General features: G+C 53.2%; 1 protein-coding gene across 1 annotated transcript in view; it reads left to right on the top strand.

Annotated features, from left to right (window-relative positions):
• BIN3 (bridging integrator 3) overlaps window positions 1–27,421 on the top strand; it is a 41,277-nt gene that overhangs the window by 9,044 nt on the left and 4,812 nt on the right. The window contains exons 2-8 of the mRNA XM_039564172.1: window positions 2,003–2,051; window positions 8,846–8,886; window positions 9,495–9,556; window positions 13,386–13,522; window positions 14,061–14,101; window positions 23,739–23,880; window positions 26,403–26,537. Of these exons, the coding sequence (XP_039420106.1) occupies window positions 2,003–2,051; window positions 8,846–8,886; window positions 9,495–9,556; window positions 13,386–13,522; window positions 14,061–14,101; window positions 23,739–23,880; window positions 26,403–26,537 (607 nt within the window). The remainder of the gene's footprint in view (window positions 1–2,002; window positions 2,052–8,845; window positions 8,887–9,494; window positions 9,557–13,385; window positions 13,523–14,060; window positions 14,102–23,738; window positions 23,881–26,402; window positions 26,538–27,421) is intronic.

Genomic DNA, 27,421 nt, shown 5'->3' with positions numbered 1-27,421 from the left:
TGGCTGTGCCTGGCAGGCGGGAGGTGCCTCATTTTAGTTTATATTTGACCCACGGAGGAAAACACAAAGGAGAAAAAAAACAAAAAAATCCATATATTTTTGTTTTCTTCCTGTAAGGCACCACACCCCCAGTCCTTGACAGGGAAATTATACAGCAGAGTGGTGTTTGTTTATAAAAGAAGGGTGATTCACACAGCGCCACAGGAGCTGGAAAGGGTTAAACCCAAAATTACACCGGTCCCAGCCGAGAACCATAAACAGGAAGTTCTCCCCCCCAAAAAAAACCCTTTAAATTTAAACCTGGTGACTCAGGTTGGCTCCAGAGCTGCTCAGGGAGGGACACGGGGGGTGCAGGCCTGGATTATTCCCGGTGGGTAATTACAGCGTTGGTTTGAAAACAACGGGAAAGGTGGGAAGAGCGAGGTTTGGAGTTTGGATAATCCGGGGTGGTTTTTTCCCGATCCTGCGTGTTCTTCCATGGCAAACCCTTTCTCCCAAGCACACAGTTGGGTTTTAGAACAGGTTACTCGGATAAAAATATTTCCTGGGGGTCCAGCTGTTGGATGGAGCGGTGCTGGGGGCTTGGAAGTGGAGCTGGTGGGAAGCAAATGGAAAACCAGCAGTGGGAAAAGCCAGACTGGGAGGCAGCGGGAAAACACAGTCCCAAAGTCTGTGGGTTTAGCTCAAGTTTGGTGTAGCAGCGTGAGAGTTTGGGCTGGTCCGGTCCAAATTTTCGGGAGGGGACTGGGACACTTTCCCTGGAAGCTCCTGGTGCAGATTTGGGATGGGGTGGGATGGGATGGGGTGGGATGGGATGGGATGGGATGGGGTGGGGTGGGATGGGATGGGATGGGATGAAGCTGAGCTGTAGGTGAAGCATCTCTGGCAAACGCCACTTTCATGTCATTACGACCTCAATTTTTTCTACTTATTTAAATCACCACAACCCAGAAAACATGGGGAGGTTTTGGCTGAGGTGCTTTAACCAAGCAGCGCCTCTTTAACTTAATTAAATCCATTGACAACAGCAGTCGAATTCCCGGATTTTCATTATACTGATAGGTGAAAGAAATCCAATTATTTTCAGGCTGCCTGCGTGGCTGCTCCCAGCTGACCCAGCCACCCTTACATATGTTGTGTAATTTATTTAGAGTAATCTTCACCTCCAAGGAAACCATTGAGGTAACCCAGATTTTCCTGGGAATTAGGGATTTTAAGAATGAAGGCTGTGCTGGCAGGTGAGCCTCTCCTCCAGCTGTGGGAGCGGAGGAATCCTTTGAAGCAGCTCACAGCTCCAGACACTGGGCTGTTGCTTTTTTTAATATCCTCTTTCTAAATATTTACAGGGTTTGTTTGGGGTTTGGTTTGGTTTTTTTTTTAGTATTTTATCCTCCCCATCAGATTTGGTTTGAAGCAGAGAGGGTTCTTCAGCTGCTTGTGGAGCATCCTTGCGTTGGTTTGGGGTGGAAGGAGGGTGGGGAAGGATGTGTGGGGCTGACCTCAGGGGTGGCACTCTTGGAGAATCTGGAAGGGATCCACCAGGATCATCCAGCCCAGCTCCTGGCCCTGCACGGACACCCCCAAAATCCCACCCAGGGCATCCCTGGAAGCAGTGTCCAAACGCTCCTGGAGCTCTGGCAGCCTGGGAGCCAGGACCATTCCCTGTTCAGTGCCCCAGCACCTTCTGAGGGAAGAATTTTTCCCTAAAATCCAACCTAACCCTCCCTGGCACAGCTCCAGCCCTTCCCTGGGTCCTGTCCCTGTCACAGGGAGCAGAGATCAGAGCTGCCCCGTGGGAGGGAGTTGTGGAATGCTGAGAGGTCTCCCCACAGTCTCTCCCACCCTTTCCGTCCCCAGGGGGTGCACGGTGCCTGGAATGAGGGGCTGCCATCCCGGGACAATCCCTGCTGCCCCCAAACCCACCCCCAGCACGGGGCCGGGCCGCCCAAGCCCGGCATCGTCAGCGCCGCTCACACATTCCCTTCTCCTCTCTCTTTTCCAGGATCCCGTTCAAGATCGGGCAGCCCAAGAAACAGATTGTACCCAAGACAGTGAGTAAACCAGTTCCCCCTTTTTAGCTCCAGCCTTGGATCATGTGGCTGATGAGTCAAGCCGGCACTTTGACTCGTCCCATTTTGCAGCGTGTGGGAGGGAGCTGGAGCAGCAGAACCTGTTGCCGCGTGTGACCAGCGCTCGGCTCCTCGTGCGAGGAGCGAGGGGGAGCCCCATCCAGGGAGAATATTTTGGTTTGGGATCTGTTGGAATGATAATTTTTTTTCTTTTTTTTTTCTTTTTTTTTTGGGGGGGGTGGGGTGTGTGTGGGGTGGGGGAAAAGAGCTCTCTTGGTCTGGCACGGTTTTCCTCGGAGATGGCTGAACGGGTTTGCTTCCTTCCTTCCTTCCTTCCTTCTTTCAGCAATGGCTTGTTTGTTCATCCTTTCGGAGCAGATGGAGGAGGAGGAGTGGTTCAGATCGCTGAATATAACTGTTTCCAAAGAAAGGCTTATAAGCTGAGATGCTTAGTGCTCGGGCGTGAATTAATTTGTGCTGCACAGCATTTGCTTTAAAAGCAAATTAAAAAAGCATTTTGTATTCCCGTGGATTTGAGGCTCCTACCCCAAGTGCTGCTGCTTGCAGCTGGCTGTGGTATTTTCCCTTCTTAAGCAGCTTGGCTTTGCATTTGTCCCGTGCCAAAAAAAAAACAACCAAAAAAAAAAAAAAAAAAAAAACCCAAGCTGTGGAACCTCCCAGGAGCTGGCCCTGAAAACTCACCTGGACACCTGCTCTAAAATGGGAGCCCTGAGAGGCAGCGTGGGGCAGAGCTTGTCCCTCTGCCGGCGTTGGTGACCTAATCCCCTGCACAGCCTGACATCCCTGATCCTTCCTCTCCGGGACACTCTGCTAATTCCGTGGGATGCGTGGGCACCCGCGTTTGTGGGGCAGTTTCTCCTTGGGACATGACATTTTCCTTGGAGGCAGAGGGCTAATCCCACCACTCCCTTCAAGGCTTGATTGTCATGTTTTATTTTAAAGGATTTGGTGGTTGTCTGCTGCCGTGGAGCAGCAATTTTCTGTAACAGCTCCAAACTGTCAGTACAGAATTTAAGCCAGGCAGGCGACGAGGACTGGTAAAATTCCTCCGTGGTTTTTCCGTGTGTTTCCAGCCACCCTTTTCCAGGGGCTGGCCATCCACCAGGACAGTGCTGCTGCCTGTGGTCCCTCAGGTGAGGCAACCCAGCCTCAACTCTTCACCCCACTCCCAGCTCGTGTCAGGAGCCCCCACATTCCTCGCTCCATGACATTTTGCCTCTCATCCCCTTTCCCAGTGTTCCCAACGCCGCTGTCGTTCCAGGCTGGGGCAAGAACCAACTGCTCTGCAGCTCTGGGTGTCTTGGCATCTCCAGCCTACCCATTTCTCACACCCCAGTTGAATATTTTATATTTCTTTGCTGATTTCCCTCCCCTCCTGCTGCGTTTGCTGTTGGGAGAGGTTTTTCTCCCCTAAAATCAGCCCTCCCTGAGCTCGGGCTCCCTGCAGATGAGCGGTGGCACCTTTGAGATCTTCCCTTCCCCGGAGCTGCTGGAATGTGCTGTTCTGAAGCAGTTGGCAGGCTTTGCTTATATATACATGTGTGTGTATTAAATAGAACAGCTCAGAATATCCGGCAGGCAGAGGTTCATTCAGCACCCAGAGCGCTTCCAGGCCTTTCCCTTTCCCTTCCTTCCTTCCTCAGCTCCCCCAGGAACAAGACTTTGTGTCAACAAAGTTCAAGCTGGTTTCTAAATGGCTTCCATTTGCCCTGTGATGATGATGATGATGATGATGATGCTGCTGCTGCTCTCCAGGCAGCAGATACAGGGAAAGCAAAAAACAGGAAGCCCAAAGCCTTGGAACTTCACGCCAAGCACGGAGTGCAGCCCTTCAAAGCAGAACAAACGGCAGGAAACCACCGAGATCCCCCGGGATCAGGCATTCCACGCCGTGGTGTGGAAGGGATGGGGTTGCTTTGTAGCTTCAGTGAGCTGCAGGCCCCCAAATTTACCTCCCAGTCGCAGGCTGAGACACTCCATCTGTGCAGGCTTTGGGGAACAGCGGCAGAAGCCAAGGGCCAGGATGTTCCAGATGTTGGGCTCCGGAGCCCGCCGCAGGAAGTGGGAAGGTGTGGCATCTCCAGGGCTGCATCCCAAGCCCATCGGAAGGGAAGTGGTTGTGGGTAGAGGATCTCCCACTCACAGAGACCGGACCACAAAAGAGGATGGTGAGGGGGAAGGATAAAAAAAAGCAGCGTTTGTTAGGATTTAACTTCTCTGGCTCTCCATGAGGCCTGGGACTGGAGTCAGGAGAGGAGGGTGGCTTTGCCGAGAGGCTCAGCGAGCCAGAGAGGCTTTTTTGTTGTCTTGATGCTGGGGCTGGTGTCAGATCTAGGCCGGCAGTAGTCCTGAAAAGCAATTTGCCTGGGCTGCCGAGGAATTAGTCATGACTCCCCGTGCCCACTCGCTTGTGATCCTTTGGAGAAGGGCACGGTGTCAGGCACAGTTTAGCTCTTGAGGGAGGAAGGAAACCCCAGCAGAAAATATCAGCTGGTGAACTCAGGTGATCTCCCCCTCCCCAGACGTGCCTGTGCTTTGTTTCCACCTTAACCTGGGCAAATCCAATTCCAGACAGCATAATCTCTCCCCTCCTCTTCCCTGAAAAGAGCAGCTGTCACCGGGCTCCGGGAGCCGGGTGGGAGGATCTAATGCTCAGAGAGGACCTGCTGTCAGCAGGGCCACGGGCCCGCAGCCCAATTAAACTAATGCCCAGTGATAGGAGTTAAACCTGTTAGAATTATATCTCTCCATGTTTATTGCTCAGCCACGAAGCCTCTTACGGCAGAGACGTTCTTCCCTCCCTCGGGACAGCTCTGCTCCCAGCAGAGGTTGCGCTGCCATCGGAGCTGTCTCGTCTCCCCAGCTCTGCTGCAGCTCCAGCTGAAGTTCACCTGCGTCCCCCCGGGTTTGTTCCCTGCCCTTCACCGGGGCTGGGATGATCCAAGCAGGCAGGGAGCCGGGGAGCAGAGCCGGCCCTGCATCCCCGCAGGGCGCTCGGCATGGGGCGAGCCGAGGTTTTTATCCCGTCTCCCTCCCTGCTTCCCTCGTCCCTGCTCTGGCCTGGGCTGACTCAGACCGCTCGCCCTCCTCCTCCTCCTCGCTGGCCTGAGTCAGCTTGGCAGGGAGGGCAGACCTGAGCTGCCAAACCTCCCTTCCTTGACTCATCCCAGCAGCTCTGCCTTCCCCAGGGATGTCGGACGGAGCAGCTCCGTGAGCAGCAGGATTCCACTGCAGCTGTGGCCGTCAGCGCCGTTCCACTGGGCTCCACCAGCGAGCTGGAAATCCCAGAACGGTGGAGGAAAAGTCACGGGAATGCTGGGGTGAATTCGAGTGGTGCCAGTTAAATCACTTTGCTCATTTTTGCTCTCTTCCTTCCGCCCTTTCTGGCCAAAGTGGTCTCTGCAGTTGGGAGGTGCATCCTTCTTCCCTTTGGTGCCTTTCTGGGAAGCTTTCCTGCAGGGTGGGGGTGTGGAGTCCATGACATCCCAGCCCCACCTGCACTCTGCAGCTCTGGCTCAGGATATTCACCCACAGGACTTACCTTGAATCTCTTGATGGGATGGCAAAAGCTCGGCAGAAATTCCATCTTAGAACAGAATTCATGGCCTAATTCTGTGGGTTTCTTTTTTTTTTCGCGAGGAGGGAGGAGGAAGCACACACTTCCCTCTTTTCCCCAAGATCCACGAAGAGGCTGAGCCCACTGGAAGATGCAGAAATCAGCTCATCTTCCTCCTCCAGGAAAAAACACGAACCCCAGGAGGATTGGAAGGTTCCTCACAGTCCCTTATTTCCATCTCTTTGTAGTGTTGGCTTTGCTTTTGCTTCCATTGCCTCGTAACCGTGGTGGTGATGATGCTCCTGCCCTTCGAGCAGGGAGGGATCTTATCACAGGTGGGAGGCCCAGTGTTTGCAAACAACAAAAAAAAAGAACTGGGTGAAGGAGAGAACGTTGTTTTATTTCAAAGCTTTCGAGAGCTCGTCGCTCTTGATGTAGATTTAAATAAAAACCCCGAGACAAGCGATTTTTGCATTACCCAGCCCCTGTGCCTGGAAGAAAAAAAGGTTCAATACAGAAAGCACGGCTTGATTGGGAGGTTTCAGAGAGAGGCTGCGGAGCAGTGGGATTATTTTAATAATACGGAAACTTCCCTTCAGGATATTGTAATTTTCTTGCCTGTACTTCTTGTTCTCGTTACTCTTAACGTGCTAATCCTCTCCACAGCCTCTGTCGGCTGCGTGTGACCATGGAGAGCTACTGGGAGTGGGAATTACTGTGTGCTCTGCAAAATGTTCCCAGCTTGTCCTCCTTGCACGGCTCTGCCTGTGACTCTGCTGGGTGGGAGCACGTGAGAGCAGTTTTTTCCTCTCCAGAGCTCCTCAGAGCTGCTTTTTGTGGGATATCCGGGCTCCAGCCATGACTGGGTGGCTCCATGAGCTCGCAGACTGTGGGGACTGGGAGCCAGTTGCTGCCTGTGGGCGTGAAAAATAAGAGCAATCCTTGGGCAGCTGTCTGGGAGAGATGGGGCTGGGGATGTGAGTCAGGCTGGGCAGCTGAAGTGTCTCTGTGTGGAGTCACCTCGATCCCATTTGGATCCTGCTCCGGCACCAGGATGGGGGTTTTGGGGCAGCTCGGGAGGTTTTGGGGGGGTCACAGCACCCAGAGGGTTGCAGGGTGGGGAGGTTTTGTCTTTATAGAATGAATCCTAAAATCCCAGAGTGGTTTGGGTGGGAAGGGAGCTTAAAACTCATCTCATTCCACCCCCTGCCATGGGCCTGGACACCTCCCACTGTCCCAGGCTGCTCCAACCTGGCCTTGGGCACTGCCAGGGATCCAGGGGCAGCCACAGCTCCTCTGGGAATTCCATCCCAGCCCCTCGCCACCGTCACAGGGAGGAATTCCTTCCCAAAATCCCATCTATCCCTGCCCTCTGGCAGGGAGAAGCCACTCTCTGTGTCCTGTCTCTCCTGGCCCTTTTCCAAGTCCCTCTCCCGCTCTCCTGGAGCCCCTTTAGGCCCTGGAAGCTGCTCCATATCCGTTAAGCAACGACGCCTTCTGCTTATTGCACGGAAACGGGCGAATCTGACAGCAAAAAGGGACAGAAACCCTGAATATTTGCAGGTAGTTCACAGCCCAGCCTTCCAGCTTTTGGAGGAATTGGTTGCTGAGCAGATCCTCCTAAACAGGGAGAGGGAGCGATAAGGGAATGACCCCGCCAGCCTTCAAAGGGGGCCCATTTTTGCGTCGTGCCCGACCCTCTGTGGTTTGCAACCAAAACAATTCACACCTAAGGCCTATAAATAGAGTGCAATATTCCCTGGATATTTTAGCAGCCGGAACAGGCACGGGGACGGGAGGGTGAGTTTTACTATGTGCCGGTTACCTGACCTGCCAGCGCCAGCTGCCGCGGATTTCTGCGGCTCCCCGAACACCAGGCACAAGTCGTGTGAGCTGCCCCCACACTGCTCCGTGGCTGTTCTCTCCAGAGCCCAATTTTAGCAGCACGAAAAGGGAGCTGAAGCTCCGGGGAGGGTTTTTTGGAGCAGAGGGTGGGGGGGGGGAAAGAGCCAGCTCGCATCCCCCGGATGGTGGGAGCGGATGGTGCGGACAGCTGGGCGCTGGGATGGGGCTGGAATGTGGCTGGGCGCTGCCTGCCCTCAGACAGGGCTGGTGGAGTTCAAGTGCAGCCCGAAAAGATGTTTAAAACAAGGAGATCTCGAGAAAACGGAGCTCCATCTTTCAGCCCTGAGCTTTTAACAGCAATTCTGCTTGAAAAGCAAACGTCCCCATTAAACGCTGTGGTGTCGCATCGAGCCTGGGATTGAAATCCCGGGGCCAGCAGGAAGAATTGGAACAAACCTTTGGATCCTTCTAGTCCTGGCTGCTCCCAGCACTCTGCATTTCCTTAATAGCACAGGAGCTTGACAACACAACTGAACCCAGCGCTGATCCCATGACAACAAACGCGCATGGATTTACTCTTGGCTGGTCAATTGAAATCCATTTGCTTCTCTGGTTGACGAGGTGTGGAATGAACGTTTTGAGTGTGTTAAAACAGTCAGCATGGAACGAAAGTTCCTTAAAATATCTCCTATCGCTGGAGGTTTGCTGCCAGCTAGCAAGTAGGAGGGAGCAGGCACTGAGGTAGCATTGGGAGAAGGCTGTGCTGGAGCTCTGAGCTCGGAGCGCAGGTTTCCCCTCCCTTCTGGAGGTGTCACAGTCCACTGGGGTTGTTGCTCCAGCCCCAGAATTTCATGGGAGGGAGCTGTTGCAGGGCTCAGGGGTGTATGGAGGGGGTGAACAGTGCAAAGATGGGGGTGGTTTGGGGGAGTTTCACCATCCTCTTGAGGATGAGGAAGGAGGAGACAGCCAGACCCGCCTCAGGGTCCTTAATGGGGCTGGAGGAGAAGCAGCTCCCCTCAGTTTGTGGGGGAGAACACAGGCTCGTCTCCCCAACACTGAGCCACGCTAGGTTGTGACCTCCCCTCTTTTACAGCATTCCCATTTATTCCATCAGCTCCCAATCCGTGTGCTGGAGCATGTCCTTGGCTCGAGCCGACACGTTTGGTGGCAGTGACTTTGCTCCAAGAGAGTCTGGAGCTCAAAAAACCCCAAGACTTCCTTTACTTTTGAGGCGTAAGTCCCGTTAAAGCTGCAGCTTGTGCTTCCCTGGGCTCAGCTCGGCATTTCCCGGGGACAGCTTCCCTGCACACTCCTGCAGTGCCCTGGAGCTGATTCCCATCTCTTCTTTCCACAGGTGGAGAGAGACTTTGAAAGGGAGTATGGGAAGCTGCAGCAGTGAGTATCAACCACACTGGTCGGACAGGACCGGCCGCGTGCTTCCCTGCCATGTCCTCTCGTTGCATCTTCCCAGGGAGTTTTAGCCAGTGATGCTCTCCCCAGTGAGAAATCCCTCGCTGCCCTGTAATTTCCAATTCTTCAGGGTTTCTCTGGGTGTTCAAAGGTGTCCTGAGAAGTATTTGCAGTGGGGTTGCAGATTCTGGCAGCTCTAAAACAAAGTGTAAAATTGCCAGAAAACTGCGGGGTCCCCGAAGAGCCCAACACCTCCGAGGCCCAGGAGAGGCTTTGCCATCCTGCCTGTGTCACAGGAGCTCACACGGATCATCTGGAAGCATTTGGCTTCACCATTTGTGTTAAGTGTGAGAACTTTCAGGAAATATGTGAACTATGAATAAGAGATCACCAACTTGAAAAGGTTAAAAACCATCTGAAAACAACCCAAAAGGGTTGAGCTGCACTGAACTTCATCAAGCCTTGCCTGGATATTTTTAACTCCCACCAGAAGCCAGCATATTCAGCCCGTAAATGATTTGTTGCACGTATGATACACTCGGGTTCCTTTCTTTCCAAGATTCCGACTTTGCCTTCTTTCCCCCATCTTTCAGATTGGAAGATCAGACCAAAAAACTTCAGAAGGATATGAAGAAAAGCACAGATGCAGATTTGGGTAAGTGACTGGAGGATACATAGACTGTGAACTTGGCCACAGAGAGACGAAGTGACTTTTCTCGAGATCACATGAGTAATGTGTGACAAGTCTGGAAAACAAATCCAGAGCTCAGTCCCACTCAGTTTGCTTAGTTACAAGGCCATCTGCGAGAGGGCTGCGAGCAGCAGCTCAGCCCAGGGAGCACAGACAGCGCTGTGGGCTCAGTCCCTGTCTCCTGAGCTCTGTGGCCTTGGACAAGTCCCTTTCTTTTCTTTGCCTCAGTTTCTGCCGCTGATAAAACCAGGAGTTGTTCTTCCAGGTCTCAGGTTCTCCAGCAGGAGCGGCTCCAGCTGAGCCTATTGTGCCGGCAGTGCTTTTGCACCTCCTTCAGTCAAGGGCGTGGAGCACCCTCTGGAAGCCCCAGGAAGGTGGGGTGATGGTCTGGGTGGGGCTGCAGGGCACAGGTGGGCACGGCTGTCCGTGTTTCCCGTGGGAAGTGCTGACCTGGCAGCTCTCCCTCGGGAATAACCCAGCTCACTCCCTCGGGGGCTGCTTCTTTTGGCTTCCCCTCGTGGCAGTGGGCGATGGAGGAAGCAATAAACAGCTCTGCCTGCACGTTTGGGGTGACATCTGCCCCTGCAGGTGTCCTGTCCCATGTCCCAGCTCCCTTCGCATCCCTCTGGTCGGAATCTGCTGTGCCCGCAGACGGATCCAGCGGAGGGGAACTGGGAGCTGGATTTGTTGGATGCTGTTGCTGAGCTGAGCAGGGCAGGAACCTGCAGCAAAGAGCTGTTCCAAACCCAGCTGGTTTTTCCCAGCGAGGGTTTGGAGCAGTTCCTGCTTGGCCCCCACAGCTCCGGAGCCAAGGCAGAGGCAGCAGCACAAACAGGTGTGGGCTGCACTGGGCCAGCACTCATCCCGTGGGATTGGGGTCACAGCAGGGCAGGGATCGGGGCCACAGCGGGGCAGGGCAGTGGGAAGGAGGCAAATTTGGGGCTTTCTATGATCCAGCCTCTCACCTGTGTGTGTGTGTGTGTGTGTGGATATTGCCAGGCACAAACATAGATCCGGGCCTTTCCCGTGCTCTCCCACCCTTCCCAGCACGGGGAGAGGGGTGGGGAAGGCACCAGACACCCAGGACTCTTTTCCAGGGTGAAAACTGCCCTTTCCGAGGACTCTGGTCATTGTCAGGGATCCTTGGTAAGTTTTTCCTTGTTAAGGATTCCCCTCCCCTCCCTTGCAGTGGGCGTTGTTTATATGGAGCATTTCAAGTCCCAGAGGAGCTGTGGGAGGACTTTTCTTTTTCCGTTCTGTTACATGGCAGAGTCACAAATGAGCCTTGGCCAGAGCCAGGAAGATCTGATTTCTCATTTAAAGCCTTGAAGTCATGAGTGGAGGGAGAGGTTCTGCACACAGTCTGCTGAGGGAGGGCTGAAGGAAAAGGAGGTGGATCAGATCAATCCCTGAGGATGGCTCTCCTCACCTTGGCAGTGCCCATTCCCAACATCCAGCCCCTGGATCCAGTGAGGATGGCAGCATTCTGTCCTCCTGTCTCATTCCTCCAGGCTCAGGGGGTTGGTTCTTGACTGCCTGCAAACACTCCCTGGCAAAATGGGACTGGTGGCTCGAGTCTCCACCTTCTTCCCAAAAAACTCGGCTCAGAACGAGAGCGATTCCTGTGCACAGAAATTCCCTGCGAGGCTCTCGCGCTGCCCTGCCAGCAAACAGGGAATGGGGTGTTAGCAGCACTCCCTGGCCCGTGGCTGGAGATCACTCACCCCCTTCCCCACCCTCTTTCCAAACAAAATAGGATCTTGAGGAGCAGGAGGAGGATGTTCTTTAACTGGAGGTGAAAGCTCTCCTTTGGAATGAGGTGCAGGTGACCCACGGGATCCCCGTGGCTCAGGTTTGCTTCTCTGGCTGTTCTCCATTTTATCCCACTCAGACGAGCAGTGGACTCTAAAATCCAAAATCCCTTCCATTGAAGCTGCATCTCACATGCTTAAATGAGCGAAAGAGCAGTGCAGACCCTCCTGAAGGCCACCCTGAGGGACAGGCAATGCTTTCTCCCTTTCCTCCTTCTCCTTCCCCTTCCCCTTCTCCTTCTCCTTCTCCTTCTCCTTCTCCTTCTCCTTCCCCTTCTCCTTCCCCTTCTCCTTCCCCTTCCCCTTCCCCTTCCCCTTCCCCTTCCCCTTCCCCTTCCCTTCCCCTTCCCCTTCCCTTTCCCCTTCCCCTTCTCCTTCCCCTTCCCTTCCCTTCCCCTTCCCCTTCCCCTTCCCCTTCCCCTTCCCCTTCCCCTTCTCCTTCCCCTTCTCCTTCTCCTTCTCCTTCTCCTTCTCCTTCTCCTTCTCTCTCCTCTTCTCCCTGCCCTGGGACTCTCAGACCCCACTTTTTCAGGTCTCTACAGGTGATGTCAGTGAGGCAGAGGAAATTCCTGACCCAGATTCCCTCTGGACGTGCCCAAACCCCCTCAATTCCCGATCTCCCAGCATGACCTGGCCTCTCCCTCCCTCCAGTTCCCTTCCAGTCCTTTCCTGTGAAGGAAAACTTAATTTTTCTTCCAGCAGAAGGAGTTCTGCCATTCTTAACTCCGTCCCGTTCTGGCACAAATCCCTCCTCAGATGTGGTCACACATATGGATTATATCCCATCTGTTTCAAGGTCTAAATGCCTAAAGCCTTCATGTTTGGATAATAGATGGATACGGGAGCTTTGTTATTCCGGAGTGAGAGGCTCGCTCTGCGCTGAGCTCCCCAGCTCTGCCGCTTCTGAGCTCTCTCCGTTATAATTGTGTGTAACCTTTAAATCAGAATGTTTAACCCCTTGATTTATGATCTTAAGCCCCATTATTCAGATGGCTTTCACTTTTAATATCTGAGGGAGTCTTTCCGAAGCTCCTCCGTAGCCCGGCTCAAGCATCTGGCTTTGTGATCTCCAACTGGAATAACTTCCAGCACTGAGGAAAAAAAGAACCTTTTTTTTTTTAGTACCCCTGGCTCTTTTCTTTTTTGCTTTTTTAGTCTATTTTTTCCCTGCTTGTATTGATGCTTTCCTTTTTTATTCATCTTTTTTTCCATTCTCTACCTTCCCTAATTCCTTGCTCGTTTGTGTAGCGGCTCTGTCGTTGAATTTTCCCTTTGCAGACCAAGTGTTTGGATAAAGAGGGATGTGGCTGATGGAAAACAAGCAGAATGCTCAGTCAAGAGCATAACCTGGTGCTTCTGGATTTCTTGGTGGCACTCCCGGGGCCTGCAGGGACTTTGCATTCCCCCCCGGCTCGTTATCCAAAATTTAGGCTTATTGAGGGAAAATGCTTAACTTTGTGTCCCTGCTCTTCGTGTTTGGAGAGGAGAAGAGAAACCTCATCTCCCAGCCCTGTCAGTCTGGTCCTTTCCCACTAAATCCACTTCAAATACGTGGGTTTTTCTTTTTTTTTTTTTTTTTTTTGTGTAAAGCCATTTGAAAGACTTAATGGACTGTGATTTTTCTCCTTGTGGAAGAGCTGTAGTGAGGCTGAGAGTGACACTTAATAGTCTGTCGAGAGAAGATGTATAAAAACCTCCATCTCTGGGGTTTTTTTTTTAAGAGAACGGTGCTTTTGTTAGTCTGGGATTATTTCTGGCAGCATCACAAGCCTCGCACTGGAGTGGTTCAGACTTAACTTCTATAAAAACCCTTCTCTGGCTGTTTACATGAATGAATTGGTGGCTTTTCGTTGCTTTTCTCTCAGCCACCAGCGAGGATCTCCCTGGAAGGTTGTGCTGAACCCCTCCTGGCTGCCTCAGCTCCCTGATTTTTGCCTGGCAGTGGGAAAGGTGACCCTGTCCCCACTTTCTTTTCCACACAGCCATGTCCAAGTCTGCTGTGAAGATCTCCTCGGACCTGCTGTCCAACCCCCTGTGTGAGCAGGAGCCCGCCTTCCTCGAGATGGTCACGGCCTTCGACACGGCCATGAAGAGGATGGACTCCTTCAACCAGGAGAAGGTGGAAAATGGGAGTGCTGGGGCTCTCATGGAATCGTGGAATGGTTTGGGTTGGAAGGGATTTAACCCCACCCCACCCCCTGCCACGGGCAGGGACACCTCCCACTGTCCCAGGCTGCTCCAACCTGGCCTTGGGCACTGCCAGGGATCCAGGGGCAGCCACAGCTCCTCTGGGAATTCCATCCCAGCCCCTCTGCACCCTCCCAGGGAAGGATTTCTTCCCAAAATCCCATCTATCCCTACCCTCTGGCAGTGGGAAGCCATTCCCTGTGTCCTTGTCTAGAACCTTTGTGTCTCACCTCCTTCCCTGTCTATCATCAGCTCCAAGACTTTCCCCACACGAGTTTCTCTAATCTCAGTTTCCTGCCTGGGATTTCAGCTCCCATGGGAGAAATTCCCTCTCTTTTGGTTAAAGGACGTTGTGCTTGTGCTCAGAATCCCCCCCCATCCCGTGGTGGGCTCTGTACGAACCCATCCTTGTCCCAAGGGGATTTTCCAACAATCCTGACGTGCACTCCTCCCTTTTTTGCTTCCCACAGGTGAATCAGATCCAAAAGACAGTCATAGAGCCTTTGAAAAAGTGAGTACCAATCATCATCTCGTGAGCCCATGGGGGGTTTGTTTTCATCCTGAGCTTTAGGGGTGTGGATCCTGGAGAGAGGCTGGAAATCAGAGGGACAATCCTGCCCTGCTCCTGCTGGCCACACTCTTTTTGGTACCTTAATTAATAATAATTTTAACCTTTTTGGCCACTTGGATCCACTGCTGCCTTCAGCTGTAGCTTAAAGAATTCCTGAGATATAAAATTGTGGAGCATCCTGGGTTGGAAGAGACCCCCCAAGGACGAATAATTCAACTTTCTCTCTGTTTATGTGTTGGTTTTTACCAACTCTTAGCTCCAGCAAAGGAACAAAACCACCTGGAGATCATCCAGGGGAGGGTCAGAAATTGGCTGGTTGAACAAAAGTTTCTTTCCTTTGGAAGTTTTCCCAAATAAAAAAGCAGAAAGTGAAAGTTCCTGCATGTTTACAGATAATATTTCCATGCAAAGGAGGAGAGGTTGCAGAGCCTTCGTAGCCAGGAGGGTGGGAAACGAAGGGAAAACACCCAAATCCAACAATTTTGTCACATCTGCCCTGCAAAATTCCCACCTTTTCCAGGCTTAAAGGCTGTACCCCCAAACCTTTACGGATAACTTCAGTTCTCTCCCAAATATCCCCTTAAATCCCAAGATTCGCTGTTTTGTTACAAGAGCAGAGCCAGCGAGCAAAAATAAAATGAAATTACTTTAATATGACAGTAAGTGTTGCAAATTGCTGAATAACAATTTCGGTTTAGGTTTGACACACGGAGGGCTTGTCGTGGTTTAGGGGGTTTTTTTTTGTTGGTTTTTGGTTTTTTTTTTTTCTCCTGAAGTTGTTGTTTCTGCCCAAATCTGAAAGTAAAATCTCCTGGATCACTTCACACCTGAGGTTACAACGTGTTCCTGTCTGGGGGATGTTTGGTGACTCAAGTTTTACCTTGGTCCTCGATCCACAAGCAGCAATTCCTGCTTATTTAAGGGGGGAAAAAATAGGAAGAAAGAAAGAAAAAGGGAAAAAAAAAATAAAAATCCCAGCCTTTTGCTGTGGAATTGTGTTGCTTATTATCTAGATTGTCCTCATGAAAGATACATTAACTTCTTCTTCCAGCATTCTGTTCAAATTGGAAGAACTTGTGTTTCTGAGATATTCTGGGTTTTTTTTTTTTCCCCCAGCTTGTGTTAGTTGGTGAAATGAAAGACAATCCCTTCCCCTGCAAACCTGCCTTGAGTTTGAAATCCTGGGGTGGTGAATTCAGGGCAATAAATCCATTTCCATGTGCCTGTGGAGCTGCTCCGAGGGCTGGAGCCCCTCTGGAGCCAGGCTGGGAGAGCACGGGGTGAGAGAGGAGGAGGCTCCAGGGAGACCTCAGAGCCCTAAAGGGGTTCCAGGAGAGCTGGAGAGGGACTGGGGACAAGGGCTGGAGGGACAGGACCCAGGGAATGGCTTCCCAGTGCCAGAGGGCAGGGCTGGATGGGATATTGGGAATTAGGAATTCCTGGCTGGGAGGGTGGCGAGGGGCTGGGATGGAATTCCCAGAGGATGCCCCATTTCTGGAAGCTGCAAGACCAGTTTGGAGCAACCTGGGGCAGTGGAAGGTGTGGAAGGGGGTGGATCTGGATGATCCTTCAGATCCCTTCCCACCCAACCCATTCCAGGATTTCCATGACTCGGGACACTCCGTTATGTGCCCAGTCCTCAGTTCAACACCAGGCTGTTTACTCCGACCTCCTGGCTGCTTTCCAGCCTCGGCAATTCTCTCCAACTTCCTGAATTTCCATTGGCCTGGAAGATGAGAGGTTTTTTTCCCCTTTTCCTGCCCTTTGGCACCTGCAAAGCTTCACCCTGCGTGCCTTTAACCAGCTTATGTTCCATGCTGGGGAAGCTTCATCCCCACAGCCGAGAACAAAAATGCTCCTTCCCTTCCCTCCTCCTTCCCTTGGTAGGTGCATCCCTGGCCAGGAACATTTCCGAGGAGCCCAAGGGTCCATTTTGAGGCTGATGAGATGCAGGAGAGAAATGCAGAGCTTGCACCTCCCTCCCCTTGTCCTGCTGGCAGATAAACCCCAGCAATGGTTCTGGGGGAAAAGTTCCAGATTAATGAAAGCTGCCTTGAGGAGCTCTTTCTTATTTCCAGTTAGGTTTTCCTTCCCCTCGCCGAGGCAGCTCTCCCCAGCCTCTCCCAACTTTGCTCTGACCTAGAAAAAAAAGGATTTTTTGGATTTTTTTTTCCCTTTCTTTCTTTTTTTTTGCTCCAACAGCTGCACTTTATTACATCTTCACTGGTGGTCTTTTATAGTTTATTAGCCAAAGAAACAGATAAGTATAATCCAGACAATTATCATTAGTGGCAATATGTTGTAATCAGAGGCACATGGGCAGTAAAATCTCCATTCAGCTGTCCAGGGATTGGAGTTTCCAGGCAAATATTGGGGAATTTGTTAAACCACGTTGAAAAAAAAGCAGTAGTAGATTTTGGGGGGGGGGGGGGGGGTGGAGGCTCGTATTGTTTCAATCCTTCTGCTTCTGGGCTCATGGGGTTATTCACAATTTGGCTTTTTGAGCCCCAAGAACCCTTTGGCTGGGAATGACTCATTTATTTTCAGGGAAAGAGCAAAGCTCCAGTGAGAATATTGCATTTTTCAGTGGATGGGTTGGGCGAGGAGCTGGGCAGGAGGGATGGGCTCCTCTTTGGGAGCTGCCTGTGGAATCTCATCCCAGAGCAGCGGGTTTGGGGCAACAGGGGACAAAACCAGCTGGTTTGGACTTCATTCCTTCACTCTCCCAGTTCTTCCCAGCCAGGGCAGGGTCAGGGATCGGGGATGGAGCCTTAGTGGTCCATATTGCGTGTCCGTATTTAAGGAAGGAAGCGGCTTAAACGAGCCAGGTGGTTTGGAAATCCACGGGATTTAGGGCCTTTCACGTTGGGATCCGATTTCCAGGGCCACAGGTCTCGATTTAACCCACTCTGTCTGACCCTCTCGGAGCACAGGGGTGGCCTGGTCACCCTGGCTTGGTGCCATTCCCTTGGAGCATTGTCCTGCTCCCAAATCCAGAGAAGTTTTGGCTATGGGAATATCCTGGGAATAGTCTGGCATGGTGCCATTCCCTTGGAGCATGTTCCTGTTCCCAAAACTGGAGAGGTTTGGCCATGGCAATGTCCTGGTCACCCTGGCACAGTGCTGTCCCCTTGGAGCATTGTCCTGTTCCCAAAATTGGAGAGGTTTGGCCATGGGAATGTTGTGGCCACCCTGGCATGGTGCCATCCCCTTGGAGCATTGTAATGCTCCCAAAACTGGAGAGGTTTGGCCATGGGAATGTCGTGGCCACCCTGGCTTGATGCCATTCCCTTGGAGCATTGTCGTGCTCCCAAATCCAGAGAAGTTTTGGCCATGGGAATGTCCTGGTCACCCTGGCATGGTGCCATCCCCTTGGAGCATTGTCCTGCTCCCAAAACTGGAGAGGTTTGGCCATGGGAATGTCCTGGTCACCCCGGCTTTGGCAGGGGTGACACAGAGGGTGCTACCACCAGGGTGCCACCACGCAGGGGTGGGTGTGGGCCCCGTGGGATCGTCCCAGAGGTGCAATCCAGGAGCCACTCAGAGCCGTGATGGATAAATCCCATCAGAGCTGCGTGTCCCCAACATCCGCCAGCGACAGCAGCCGGGAGCGGGGATCCCAATTCCATCTTCCTCCCACCACCCCAGCATTCCCATGTTCCCTCAAGCTGCCAGGAGAAGGCAGCCAGAGCTGGCCACGAGCAGCTCCAGGGGTGCCGGACCGGAAGCAGGAAAAGCCGCTTTCATGTCCTTAACGAGCCCCTAATGAGGATTTGGAGCGGCCACATGGCCGCCTAATCCCCAGCGCGCCACTTCCTCGTCCCAGCCTCTCATTCCTGTGCCTTTTCCCTCCAGGAGGAAGGGCTGGGTTTCATTTCCTCCTTCCTGGTGGGTGGACGGGCCCTGACAGACGTGTGGGCACGGGCTGAGGAATGCCAGGAATCCCCCTCCGTGCTCTGGCCTCTCCTGAGCCATCCCAGTGCCTCTCCAAACTTCCCCTCACCTCATCCCACCGTTGCTTTCTTTGGAATCTGATGCTTCCCAGCTCTGTCGTTCCTTTTTTTTACCTGTCCAACACCAGCTGTAGATCTTGCCCACTTCCTTTTGGTTTCTTACCCAAGCCATCATCCCAAAAATAATGCCCTAGGGAAGAGCCACGTGCGTGCCAGCCGGGTCCAGCTCACAGGCTGCCAGTGAGGGTGTTTGAGGTGCTTGAAAACGGAGAGAATTAAAGGTTTTACCATTATTTTTCCCTGTGCCAAAGCTCCAGCACCCCTTTCCCACTAAAAATGGGAAGGAAGCTGTGGGATGGGAATTTGGGATGGAGAGGGCGAGGAGAAAGACGGAGAGGTGACAGAATGCTCCCACTCCTCGAGCATCCCCAGGGCTTCCAGCAGAGAGATGGGAAGAAGTTTCCAATTTCCAAGCCCCGGATGTGTTGGCTGGGCTGAGTAACAAACGGATCTGGCAGCACTGGGAATCCTGGGGCACTTTTATCTCCCGTGGCAGCATCTCTCCAACCCCATCCTTTAATTATGGGGAGCTGAAGGGAGGCTGGCATGGAGACGAGGTGGGAACATGATTTGGAGTGCAGGGAACGAGCTGATTTAGATGTTTATCCAAGGATAACCTGTCATCCTGAGAGGAGATCACCAGCAGGTTCCCCCTCTCCCCCCGCAGCCACGGGCAGAGTAATTTGTATTTTCTTTTCGTTATCCCTGCGTATCTCCCCTCACCTGCTCCTCTTAAGCCGCCTGGGCTGTAATCCCCTCTCAGCAGCCTTCCCTAAAAAGTGACAGGGAGCAACAGCAGCTTATTCCTCAAGCTGCTTTCGTGCCAGGGGCTCTAATACCCCGTGTGCTGTTTTACCTTCACTCTGCCACCATTCCCACCAAATTTTCTTTCAAGTCAGCTTCGATTTTGCGTTAAAAATAGGAAGTCTTGGCTTCCAGAGGGCAGCAGTCGGGATTTGGGAGTGGTTTTGGCTGTCAGACCCTCTCATTGCCTATGGAGGCAGGGGCTGGGAGGAGCGGAGGGAGGAGGGTGGTTGGGATTATTGACAATATCGGATATTAGGAATATTATTTTCGTGGTAAGGGTTGTCAAACCCTGGCACAATCTGCCCAGGAGTCCCTGGAAGTGCTCCAGAAATGCATGGATGTGGCACTCGAGGATGTGGTTTAGTGGTGGTTGGGCTCAGTTTTAAGGCTCTTTCCCAGCCTTGCCAGTTCCTTGATTTGTTCTAAATACCCACATCTGCCGCAGGGTTTTCATCTGGGCCTCTCACGGGGACAGGAATCGTTCCCGTGCTCCGGGCGCATGGAATGGATGAGTGAAACAACCCGGATTTGCTTCCCTGGAGGCTTCCCTGCTCCTTCCCCACGTCCCTGCTTCCCTGGAATTCTGTGTCAAGTTGTTCAAACCCCATTTCCAAGGGGCTGCTTGGCTGCTGCTCCCCTCGCGTGGCCCTGACACTGATCCCAGTCCCTTTGCTGCCAGGAGGGGTTGGAGGTGCTTCTCCAAAGGCTTTGGAGAACACTTGGGATCCCTGCAGGGCTGTTCTTGGAGGGCTTGGCTGAGCCTGGGGGTGGCAGAGGCTCTGCAGAGCCTTTGTGCCAGGCTCTGCACCGGGAGCAGTTGTCAATAACGTGCATGAGATGGTTGTGGGGACACTGGGGCCACGTGCGGAGTTCAGAATTCCTCGGAATAACTTGGCACCGGCGGGAGCCCGTCTCTCCCTCTCCCCCTGCACCCCTGGCACTCGCCTTGGGATCGTGTTTCTGTCCACACAGGGAGAAAAACCTGGGCAGGACTTGAAACCCCTTCTCTGTGAATCCCGGGGGATTTCAGAGCTGCCGGGCTCACGGGGAATTCGGGATTCCTTGGTTCCTTTGGGAGCTGGAGGCAGCTTTGCCTCAATCCAGAGCAGTCCAAGGAGCAGCTCCTTCCCTGCTTGAGCTGAGCTGATCCTGCGTGGAAATTGAACCTGGTGGCTCATGGGGAGAGCGTGGCTGGGGTGGGAAGAGTTCAGTGGGCACAGGGAGAGCTCGGTGGGCACAGGGGGAGCCCCTTGGGCACAGGGGGAGCTCGGTGGGCACAGGGGGAGCTCGGTGGGCACAGGGAGAGCTCAGTGGGCACAGGGAGAGCTCGGTGGGCACAGGGAGAGCTCGGTCGGCACAGGGGAGAGCTCGGTGGGCACAGGGGGAGCTCGGTGGGCACAGGGGGAGCTCGGTGGGCACAGGGGGAGCCCCTTGGGCACAGGGAGAGTTCAGTGGGCACAGGGAGAGCTCGGTGGGCACAGGGAGAGCTCAGTGGGCACAGGGGGAGCTCCTTGGGCACAGGGAGAGCTCAGCTGGAACAAGGAGAGCTCAGTGGGCACATGGAGAGCTCAGTGGCTACAGGGAGAGCTCGGTGGGCACAGGGAGAGCTCAGTGGGCACAGGGAGAGCTTGGCTGGCCCAAGGAGAACTTGGTGGGACACTGGTGGTGTCCAGAAAAGCCACAAGTGACCCAACCCTTCCTGCTGGTGCTGGTGGAGAAGGACCACACTGAGGCAACCTCAGGTAGTGACAGGGTTGGTTTTGAACTAAAAAAAAAGGAGATTTAAACAAGATATTGGGAAGGAATTCCTCCCTGTCGGGATGGGGGTGGCACAGGTTGCCTGGAGAAGCTGGAAAACTCTTCCTCATCCCTGGAAGTGCCCAAGGCAAGCTTGGACGAGGCTTGGAGCACCCTGGGATAGTGGAAGGTGGGTGGGCAGTGGTAGGGGGTGAAACGGGGTGATTCAAGGTCCCTTCCCAGCCAACCCAGTGTGGTTCCCAGGCTGGAACTCGGGACGCTCCGAGCCGGGCACGGCTGCGGCTCCGGGGAGCTGGCCCCCCCTCTCTGGGAAATGCAGCGTATAATCTATGCATTAAAAGTCCTTGTGAGGCAGGAGTTGCTGTGCCTACACAGTTACAGCCTCCTCAGATCCAGCCCTGTAGATATTTTTTAAAGCTCTGCCGGAGCACAGTGTCCTTCCATTACCGGCTGCGAAATTGCGCCGAGTCGATACCGGGAATAAAAAGGGGGGGGAACAAAAAAAAGAAAAAAAATCAAAATCGAGCCTTTTTTTTTTTCTCCTCTTTTTAAAACCCAGATTTAACTTCAAAGTAAATGGAAAGTGCGTCGCTGATCGTCTTGTGCGCCCTCCCTCGCTGCTTTTTCCAAGGGGAAGGGTTGGTTCTGCCCTGCGCAGCGGGGTTGGGGGTGGAAGCGGCTGCGTGTGGCTTCTCTGGAGCCTCGTGGCTCCTTCAGGCAGGAGCAGAGGGAAGTGCCAGGGACAGGCTGGGCCGCCGGGAAAGCACCGCTAACGGCGGGGTTTGGGTGCCAGCACGAGGCTCGGTGGTTTGGGGATGCCTCAGGAAGGGTTTTCCAGGATGGTGGCCGTGCTCAGGGCTTGGTGCACAGCAGGGAAGGGAGGATTTCCCAGCCTCTGGCCTGGAATCTCCTCCGGCATTCCCATGCCTGGATTCCCACTGCAGAGGAGCAGCTCGGCTCATTGCCGTGCTCTTTATTCCCTGCCTTAAGTGCGAGGTTTTGTGTCCTTCCCAAATGTGCCCCATCAGGGATAGAGCATAAAATAAACCAGGAAAGCCTCTGGACTGATGGGATCCATCCTTCCCATTGTTCTTAACTGGGAGAAATTCCTGCAGGAGCTGCGACCTCGAGCTGCTGGCATTGTCTGTGTGCCACACTGGGAGAGAGCATCCCCCAGTGAGGAGTCCTGGCATGAAAACATCCCTGGAAGTGTTCCAGGCCAGGCTGGAGTGAGCTTGGAGCCTCCTGGGGCAGCGGAAGGTGTCCCTGCCCCAACCAGAGAGTCCTGAAATCCCTTCCAACCCAAACCATTCCCTGATTCCACAAACCCAAACCATTATCCCGTGAGACCTCTCAACCTGACCACCCCTTCCCACCCTCACTGCCCTCCATCCCTATTTCCCTAACCCTTCTCCCAGTGCATTTGCAGAGCCAGGAGATATTTTAGCAGCCCAGGAGCTGGCGAGGCCGTGCCTGGAGCCCGCTGCATCCAGGACATGTCTCCCATTTAAATATAATGGGATCGTGTGGGACGGTGCCCATAAAAAGCAATGTCAGGGCCGAGCATCTGATCCGCCCCGGGCAGCTGGAGCAGCTCCCTGATGACTTTTCCAGGTTGTTCCTCATCCCCAATCTGTTGCAACAGAGGGAGAATATCATGGGATGTATCTTTATATTTATATTTATAATTATATTTATGGGGATTTGTTCTGTGCCAGCCTCGGGGGATGTGCAGGACCGGGCAGGACTGAAGGATCACATCCCCGGATCAGCCTCTCGCCGAGGGATGCTCCTCACAAACGCTTGGATCCAAATATTCCCATTTCTCCCTGGCTCTTGGCGTTTGCCCTTTGCAAACTGAGGCTCAGGGATGGAAGTTTTCCCTCGGCACCCACCGGTCCAGCCCATCAGCACCCTCTGGAGCGAGCGGAAAATGGGATTTTAATGGGGCTGGAGTGGCTGTGGCGGGCTGGGAACACCCGTGGTTCCGGTTGAACCGTGGATTTAGGTCACATCTGAAGCAAATGACACTCGTCAAGTGACATTTGTGTCTTTTCTTTTCGCTAATGGCCTCCCCAGTTTGATTTCTATTTACATTTATTTCTTTTTTTTCCCATTTTAAGAGGTGGGAAAGCTGTTTGTTCCCTCGTGGAAGTAAAATCCATCACCAGGCTGCTCAGACAAAATTTTCACCACCAATCCCTGGCCTCAACCCCCCAAAAATCACCCTGCAATTTATGAATATTAAATTATTATTCCAAAGGGAGCATCGCCCATTTGATCCCAACCCACAGCTCTGGTATTCCCTGGGATAATTCGATTTCCTGGAATGAAGAGACAGGAGCAACGCTCCAGTTCCTGCTTTTCCCTTTTCTGTCACATTCAAAAATATTCTCCATCAGATGTTCATGTTTCCTCAATTTGTAACACATTTTAATAATAGGAATCTTTCCCAGAGTCTGGATAAATTGTTGGGTGCTGGGAATCCTTCTGGGGAGGGCTCAGAGCTCCTCTTCAGCTGGGTTTGTGACCCAAAAAGAGCAAAAATTTGCTGAACAAAAGGCAAAAAAAAAAAAATCAGGGGAAAAAAAAGCAAAAAGTTAACCAAAAAAGTGCAAAATATTAACGAGAAAAGTGCAAAAAATTAACCAAAACAAAGCCAAAAATTAACCAAAAAAAGGCAAAAAAAAAAACCCAAAAAGGCAAAAAATTGTGCAAAATATAATGCTGCAATTAATATTTATTTTGCACTTATTCTTTATTTTCCCTGGACTTTTATTTCCACTTCTCTACCTCTTCTTTCCCTTTCCAAACAGGAATTTGGGGAAACACCACATTAATTAAATAAATTCAGGATTCTGGGATGGTTTGGCTCGGAAAATCTCACCCAGTTCCACGGGCAGGGAACTTCCTGCTGGAGCAGGCTGCTCCAGGATTGCCTTGGATGCTGAATCCACCCAAAACATCCCACCCCAAGCCCTTCCCATCCTTTTTTCCAGGTTCAGCAGCGTCTTCCCGAGCCTGAACATGGCCGTGAAGCGCCGCGAGCAGACGCTCCAGGACTACAAACGCCTGCAATCCAAGGTGGAAAAATACGAGGAAAAGGAGAGAACCGGCCCCGTCCTGGCCAAGCTGCACCAGGTACTGAGATGCCCCCAGAGCCACAATCCCGGCAGCATTCCCGGGAAAACTCGGGGGAAAAGCTTTTCCCTTCCATCTGACATCCACGAATAGAACGTTCTGGGAGGATGTCTTTTATCCGTGCAAAGAGCGCGTTTTTGACAGCACAGCGCTGGTTTCGAGCGCTCCGTGAAGGGAAGGAGCTGCTTTTCCAAGAGAAAATGGAATGTTTTCCAAGAGAAAATGGAATCGGAGCCCCAGGAGCTCTGGGGACGCTCGGAGCCAGCGCTGAGGTCGAGGCACAGGGGGGTTCCCCCCGACCTCCGCGTCTGAGCGAGCAGCTGGATGGGGAAGGGAGCAGATCAGAGCATTTCCCAGCTTTATGTTTGCCACCTGTTCCCAAAAAATTCGTCTTGGAAAATTGCAGTAATTGGTTAACAGGAAGTTTTGCCAGATTCTTTTTTGCTCTCTCCCGAATTTTAGGGAAATCGTGAGGAGTTTGTTGTTGGGGTTTTGTTTTTTTTTTTTAATCAAATCTTCCCCGGCGTTCTTCCCCAAAATCTGTCGCTCCGGCAGCACGTGGCTTGATCCTCCCAGGAACAATTGATACTCAGAGTCAAAGGAAATGTGTTTTTCTGATGAATTTCCCCCCCAAAAAAGGAAGTTTTGTGTTAAAGAACAGCCTGAACAAAAGACACCTCTGGTTTAACAGTAAGCAGCTTATTTTGCTCAGCCTCAGCAACTAAAGCTGGGGCTGGAAAAATGGGAATTCTTTTGTCCCAAAGATTAAGCAGGGTTTAGTTATTTCATTTCTTTTTTCCCCCTTAATGAACTTTTGATCTAATTCCCCCTCCCAAAAAAAAAGAATTTTAACCAAACACTGAGTTTAAACACCTGTGGGAGGGAGCCTGGAGCATTCCTGAACCTGAGGTATCCAGAGGGTCTGGATTCAATGGGAAATGGCCTCATCTCGTCCAGGTATTTAATTATTGAGCTCCCATCCCAGCAGTTTCCCCCATGAACTCCATCCTGGGATTTTGCCCCCATGAGCTCCATCCCAGGAGTTCCCCCCGTGAGCTCCATCCCGGGAGTTTCAACGCTCCCGGTTTCATGGCAAATGATGAATTTGCTCCTTTGCTGGGATGATTCCAGGTTTTTCCAGCCTGGAGCCCAGTCCATGCCATCCCCCTGGCACGCTGTCGCTGTCCCAGGGCCGGCGCCGCGGCCGGGCCGGGCTCTCCCGCACCCCCCTCCCGTCGGAATGGCAGCGGGATTAAGTGGCAGACTTGAACCGCTCTAATATTTCACAGCCCACCCCCTCCTGCCCTTTTCCACACCATCCCGGAGACATTTCCCGTTCTCCCCACGCTCTCTTTAAAGGAGCCACTTGGATGCACTGAGCTGAAGGTCACGGTGATGGTGGGGGCAGGATCCTGGAGCGACGCTCCCGGGAATCGCGGGGTGAGGGGACGTGGATGTGGCCAGGGACGTTCTCCAGCCTGACTGAGCTCTGGGACTGGGTTTTGGCCGTGTTTTTCCAAAGGAGAGAAGACACAACCTCTCTGGGTGTCCTGTGGCTTTCCAGGGTCAGAGATGGGGTTCTGCCAGGGTCCGTTGGGTGGTCATTTGGATCCCACCAGGGTGCATTGAATGGTCACTTGGGTTCCACCAGGTTCCATTGGGAGGTCATTTGGGTTCTACCAGGTTTCGTTGGGTGGTCATTTGGGTTCCACCAGGGTCCATTAATTGGTCATTTGGATCCCACCAGGTTCCATTGAGTGGTCACTTGGTCCCACCAGGTTCCACTGAGTGCTCATTTGGGTTCCACCAGGTTCCATTGAGTGGTCACTTGGGTTCCATCAAGTTCCATTGAGTGGTCACTTGGATCCCACCAGGGTGCATTGAATGGTCACTTGGATCCCACCAGGGTCCACTGAGTGGTCACTTGGGTTCCACCAGGTTCCATTGCATGGTCACTTGGGTCCCACCAGGCTCTGTGGATGGTCTCATGGGTCCCACCAGGGTCCATTGGATGGTCACTTGGATCCCACCAGGCTCCATTGAGTGGTCACTTGGGTCCCACCAAGGTCCATTGAGTGGTCATTTGGGTTCCACCAGGCTCTGTGGATGGTCTCATGGATCCCACCATGGATGGTCACTTGGATCCCACCAGGATCCATTGAGTGGTCACTTGGGTCCCACCAGGCTCTGTGGATGGTCTCATGGGTCCCACCAGGGTCCATTGGACGGTCACTTGGGTCCCTCCAGGTTCCATTAATTGGTCATTTGGGTTCCTCCAGGGTCCATTGGACGGTCACTTGGGTCCCACCAAGGTCCATTAATTGGTCGCTTGGGTCCCACCAGGCTCTGTGGATGGTCTCATGGGTCCCACCAGGCTCTGTTAATTGGTCACTTGGGTCCCACCAGGCTCTGTTGGATGATCCTGTGGCTGGTCACTGCAAAGCCCCCCATTGTTCTGGGGCGCCTCCATGCCAGGAGGATCCTTTTCCCAGGACTCTGACCCCCGCCGTGTCCCTCCGCAGGCCCGGGAGGAGCTGCGCCCGGTGAAGGAGGACTTTGAGGCCAAGAACAAGCAGCTCCTGGAGGAGATGCCCAAGTTCTACAGCAGCCGCATCGATTACTTCAAACCCAGCTTCGAGTCGCTGGTCCGGGCGCAGGTGAGACGCTGTCCCCTCCTCGTAGCTGGGTCAGTCCTGTCCCACAGTTCCAGCCCTGCCTGTTCATTATCCACTGGAATTCCATGGCTTTATCCATCTGGGAATGCCAACTTGGACGTGGAGTCCTGAGCTCAGGGCTGGATGTGGTTTGAGGTGTTTGGGCTCATCTGAAGGTCTCTTGTGGCTCCTGGTGAGCGGAGAAGAGGCTCCTGGGGCGTCTCCACACCAAAGATTTGCAGGAAGAGGAGTCCTGAATAAGCCCCGCTGCCGCTCCTCCTCCTCCTCCTCCCTTTGCCTTAGGCTGCAGAGGGGCAGGGTTGGGATCTCACCAGGCTTTGAGAACCTCTGCCATCCCACACCGCAGCTCCCGGGGCGCTCCAAGGCCGGGATGAGGGCGGAACCGGGCGCTGCCCGCGCCGTGGGCGCTTTCCTGCGGCATTTTGGGGCCGGGAGGTGCCGCAGGGACCCAGGTGCGCTGCGGGGGGGCTGCCGGGAGGTGCCGGGAGCACGTGTTCCATCTCACCTCCGACTTGGGGGGGCCTCTCTGCCGAGCTGCCAGCGAGTTGTCTGCAGGCTGATTCACCTACCAGATGGTGCCGATGCTCCCTGCGCCGCAGGGTGGGTGCTGGGGATGCTGTTCCTGCTGTTCCCTTAGCAATCGGGCGCGGGGCTCCCTGTTCCAGCCCGGAATAACCAGAATTCCCGGAGCCACCGCAGAGTCTCGCTGGCCCTTTTCCCCCTGCGGACCCCCGCCGTGGGTGAGACCTTGAAACCCGAATGTTGTCTGCCCTCTCCGGGGTTTTGTGATCCGTGAGTTTCCTCAGGGAGCGGCTTTGCTCCTCTGGCTTCTCCTCGCTCGGTCCGATTCCCAAGGAATTTGGGGC

The sequence above is a fragment of the Corvus cornix genome, chromosome 22 (assembly GCF_000738735.6).
Source record: "Corvus cornix cornix isolate S_Up_H32 chromosome 22, ASM73873v5, whole genome shotgun sequence".
Classification (NCBI taxonomy): Eukaryota; Metazoa; Chordata; class Aves; order Passeriformes; family Corvidae; genus Corvus; species Corvus cornix.
This window is presented reverse-complemented; position numbering and strand designations above follow the sequence as displayed.